At 66.2% G+C, this 5227-nt stretch overlaps 1 protein-coding gene across 1 annotated transcript in view; it reads right to left on the minus strand.

Moving 5' to 3' along the window:
• Nucleotides 1-3398, minus strand: part of PORCN (porcupine O-acyltransferase) — a 10784-nt gene extending 7386 nt beyond the window's left edge. Inside the window, exons 1-2 of the mRNA XM_039713316.1 lie at nt 3339-3398; nt 104-337 (exon numbers count right to left, since the gene is read on the minus strand). Of these exons, the coding sequence (XP_039569250.1) occupies nt 104-337; nt 3339-3398 (294 nt within the window). The remainder of the gene's footprint in view (nt 1-103; nt 338-3338) is intronic.
• Nucleotides 3399-5227: the final 1829 nt, after the last annotated feature.

The raw sequence follows: 5227 nt of genomic DNA on the forward strand, positions 1-5227 counted from the left end.
TCCCCGTTTCCCCCGCTGTCCCCCGTTGTTCCCCGTTTCCCCCCAATCCCCGCTGTCCCCCGTTGTCCCCTGTTTTCCCCCGTTCCCCCCGCTGTCCCCGTACCAGGGGCGGCCCCTCCACGGCTCTCAGGTAGCTGCCGAAGGGCTCCCAGGGCCCGAAGACCACGGAGCCGGGCGAGCACAGGTAGCCGAGCACCTGCGCGGGGCTGGGCTCGGCCGCGCCCGCGCCGCGGTCCAGGTCGAAGCCCAGCGACACGGCCTTCATGGCCACCACCATCTGCGCCCCTGCCGGGACAGCGCCCACAGCGTCAGGGCACCCCGAAACACCGGGGGGACCCTAAAACATCGGGGGGACCCTAAAACATCGGGGGAACCCGAAACATCGGGGGGAACCCGGAACACCGGGGGGACCCTAAAACATCGGGGGACCCTAAAACATCGGGGGGACCCGAAACACCGGGGGGAACCCGAAACATCGGGGGGACCCGAAACATCGGGGGGAACCCGAAACATCGGGGGAACCCCGAAACATCGGGGGAACCCGAAACACCGGGGGGAACCCGAAACATCGGGGGGACCCGAAACATCGGGGGGGACCCGAAACATCAGGGGGAACCCGAAACATCGGGGGGACCCGAAACATCGGGGGGAACCCGAAACATCGGGGGAACCCCGAAACATCGGGGGAACCCGAAACACCGGGGGGAACCCGAAACATCGGGGGGACCCGAAACATCGGGGGGGACCCGAAACATCAGGGGGAACCCGAAACATCGGGGGGACCCGAAACATCGGGGGGAACCCGAAACATCGGGGGAACCCCGAAACATCGGGGGAACCCGAAACACCGGGGGGAACCCGAAACATCGGGGGGACCCGAAACATCGGGGGGGACCCGAAACATCAGGGGGAACCCGAAACATCGGGGGGACCCGAAACATCGGGGGGAACCCGAAACATCGGGGGAACCCCGAAACATCGGGGGAACCCGAAACACCGGGGGGAACCCGAAACATCGGGGGGACCCGAAACATCGGGGGGGACCCGAAACATCAGGGGGAACCCGAAACATCGGGGGGACCCGAAACATCGGGGGGAACCCGAAACATCGGGGGAACCCGAAACACCGGGGGGACCCGAAACATCGGGGGGACCCTAAAACACCGGGGGGACCCGAAACAATATCGGAGGGACCCCAAAACATCGGGGGGAACCCGGCATCGGGGGGAACCCGAAACACCAGGGGGAACCCGAAACATCAGGGGGACCCCAGCATCGGGGGCACCCCGAAACATCAGGGGGGACCCCAGCAGCGGGGGGACCCTGAAACATCGGGGGGACCCCAAAACATCAGGCAGCCCAGCATCGGGGGCACCCCAAAACATTGGGGGGGATCCCGGCATCGCGGGGACCCCAAAATATCGGAGGGACCCCAAAACATCGGGGGGAACCCGGCATCGGGGGGAACCCGAAACACCAGGGGGAACCCGAAACATCAGGGGGACCCCAGCATCGGGGGCACCCCGAAACATCAGGGGGGACCCCAGCAGCGGGGGGACCCTGAAACATCGGGCACACAGACATCGGGGGGACCCCAAAACATCAGGAGGATCCTGGCATCGGGGGACCCTGAAACATTGGGGGGGATCCCAGCATCGCGGGGACCCCAAAATATCGGAGGGACCCCAAAACATCGGGGGGAACCCGGCATCGGGGGGAACCCGAAACACCAGGGGGAACCCGAAACATCAGGGGGACCCCAGCATCGGGGGCACCCCGAAACATCAGGGGGGACCCCAGCAGCGGGGGGACCCTGAAACATCGGGCACACAGACATCGGGGGGACCCCAAAACATCAGGCAGCCCAGCATCGGGGGCACCCCAAAACATTGGGGGGGATCCCGGCATCGCGGGGACCCCAAAATATCGGGGGGACCCCAAAACATCGGGGGGACCCCGGCATCGGGGGGACCCCAGCATCAGGGGGACCCCAAAACATTGGGAGGGACCCCAGCAGCGGGGGGACCCTGAAACATCGGGGGGACCCCAAAACATCAGGCAGCCCAGCATCGGGGGCACCCCAAAACATTGGGGGGGATCCCAGCATCGCGGGGACCCCAAAATATCAGGGGGGACCCCGGCAGCGGGGCATCCTGAAACATCGGCCACCCCGGCATCGGGGGAACCCCAAAACATCGGGCACCACGGCATCAGGGGACCCCGAAACATCGGGGGGACCCCGGCATCGGGGGCACCCCAAAAACATCGGGGGGACCCAAAAACATCGGGCACCCCGACATCGGGGGGACCCCGAAACATTGGGGGGGACCCTGGCATCGGGGGGACCTCAAAACATCAGGCAGCCTGGCATCAGGGGGACCCCGGCTTTGGAGGCACCCCAAAACATCGGGCACCACGGCATCGGGGGACCCCGAAACATCGGGGGGACCCCGGCATCGGGGGCACCCCAAAAACATCGGGGGGACCCAAAAACATCGGGCACACTGACATCAGGGGAGACCCGACATCAGAGGGGATCCCGAAATCAGGGGGGATCCCGACATCAGGGGAGACCCTGACATCAGGAGGGACCCAAAAAACATCGGGCACCCCGATATCGGGGGGAACCCCGAAAACAGGGGAGACCCAAAATTGGGAGGGGACCCAAACATCAGGGGGGATCCAAACATCAGAGGGGGCCCCGAAATCGGGGGAGACATCAGGGGAGACCCAATATCAGAGGGCATCCCGAAATTGGGGGGGACCCGACATCAGAGAGACCCCAAAATCAGAAGAGAACCCCAACATCAGAGGGACCCCAAAAACACTGGGGACTCCAACATCAGAGGGGACCCAACATCCGCAGCACCCCAAATTTAGAGGGGACCCCGAAAAAAGGGGGGACCCCAAAATCGGAGGGATCCCCAAAGCGTGGGGGGGGATGGGGTCTGTGGGGCTGCCCCCAGTCCCCCCCAGTCCATCCCAGTTTGTCCCAGTCCATGCCAGTCCATCCCAGTCCCTCCCAATCCCCTCCCAAACCCTCTCCCAGTTTATCCCAGACCCTCCCAGTGCCCCCAGTCCCCCCCAGTCCATCCCAGTTTGTCCCAGTCCATGCCAATGTCTCCTCCCAGTGCTCCCAGTGACCCCAAACCCTCTCCCAGTCCCTCCCAGTTTGTCCCAGTCCCCCCAGTCGCACCTTGCAGGCGCAGGCCAGCGAGAGCCCGCGCTCGCAGCACAGCCGCCCCTCCCAGTCCATCCCAGTCCCTCCCAGTGACCCCAAACCCCCTCCCAGTGCCCCCAAACCCCCTCCCAGTTTGTCCCAGTGCCCCCAGTCGCACCTTGCAGGCGCAGGCCAGCGAGAGCCCGCGCTCCCGGCACAGCAGCCCCTCCCAGTCCATCCCAGTCATTCCCAGTGCCCCCAAACCCCCTCCCAGTGCCCCCCAGCACCCCCGTACCCCATGAGCAGGTAGCTGAGGGCGGCCAGGGCCAGGCAGAGCCCGCGGTGGGCGCGGGCCCGGCTCAGCAGCAGGGTGAGCACGCAGAGCCCGCTCAGCAGGGCCACCCACAGCGCCTGCGCCCCGAAGAAATGGTGCAGGGCCAGGAGCCCCCCGGCCGCCGCCCCCGCGTGCTTCCCGCCCCGCGGCAGCGCTGTGGCACGGCCGTCAGGGGGTGCCCGAGCCGGCAGCACCCCCACACACGGGGTCCTGGACCCCTCACACGGGGTCCTGAACCCCAAACCACCAGCACCCCCAAACACGGGGTCCTGGACCCCTCACACGGGGTCCTGAACCCCAAACCACCAGCACCCCCACACCCGGGGGCCCTGAACCCCAAACCCCGGGGGTCCTGAACCCCAAACCACCAGCACCCCCAAATCCCGGGGGTCCTGAACCCCACACACCGGGGGGTCCTGAACCCCAAACCACCAGCACCCCCAAACACGGGGTCCTGAACCCCAAACCCCGGGGGTCCTGAACCCCAAACCCCAGGGGTCCTGAACCCCACACCCCAGGGGTCCTGAACCCCAAACCCCGTGGGACCCTGAACCCAAAACCAGCAGCACCCCCACACCCGGGGGTCCCTGAACCCAAAACCTCAGGATCCCTGAAACCAAAAATGGCAGCACCCCCAAACCCCAGGGGGTCCTGAACCCCAAACCCTGGGGGTCCCTGAACCCAAAACCGGCAGCACCCCCACACCCGGGGTCCTGAACCCCACACCCCGGGATCCCTGAACCCAAAACTGGCACGCCCCCAAACCCTGGGGGTCCCCAAACCCAAAACCCCCACACCCGGGGGCCCCTGAACCCCAAACCCCAGGATCCCTGAACCCGAAACCGGCAACACCCCCACAGCCTGAGGGACCCTTACCTAAAACCCCCGGGTCTCTGAACCCAAAACTGGCACACCCCCAAACCCTGGGGGTCCCCAAACCCAAAACCCCAGGAGTCTCTGAACCCAAAACCGGCAGCACCCCCAAACCCCAGGGGTCCCTGAACCTGAAACCCCGGGGGTCCCCAAACCCAAAACCAGCAGCACCCTCAGACCCTTGGGATCCCATCATCTCCAAACCCCAGGGGTCCTCGAACCCAAAACTGGCAGCACCCCCACACCCTGAGGGTCCCCTCACCTGAAACCCTGGGGTCTCTGAACCCAAAACCAGCAACGTCCCCAAACCCTGGGGGTCCCCTCACCCGAAACCCCCAAACCCCGGGGGTCCCTGAACTCAAACCCAGTATCACCCCCAAACCCTGGGTGTCCTCTCACCCAAAATCCAAAACCCCAGCACTCTCCTCTAGTCCCTCACAGCAAGGTGGTTGTTAAGGGGCGGGGCTCTGTTGCTATGGGCGGGGCCTCGTTGCCGGGCACTGTCTCCTGTTGCTAGGGTCCGTTGCGTTGCTAGGGGCGGGGCCTAACCGGGCTGCTTGCTAGGACGCAGTGAGGGATGCTAGGGGCGTGGCCTGTTGCCAGGGTGCGCGTTGCTAGGGGCGGGGCCTAATTGCCCGGAGCCGGGCGCTATTGGCTGTTGCCAGGGCCGGTTGTCAGGGGCGGGGCCTATCGCCATGGCAGCCAGGTGCCGCGGGCGCCGCGCGGAGCACTGTGGGCCGGTGGCGGTCCGAGCCGGCCCACAGTGCCCCGCGGCAGCGGCATGGAGCAGTACATCGTGCTGGGCCGCATCGGCGAGGGCGCGCACGGCGTCGTGTTCCGGGCCAAGCACCGCGAGGTGC

Source organism: Passer montanus, unplaced genomic scaffold, assembly GCF_014805655.1.
Source record: "Passer montanus isolate IOZ18808 unplaced genomic scaffold, ASM1480565v1 scaffold281, whole genome shotgun sequence".
Lineage (NCBI taxonomy): Eukaryota > Metazoa > Chordata > Aves > Passeriformes > Passeridae > Passer > Passer montanus.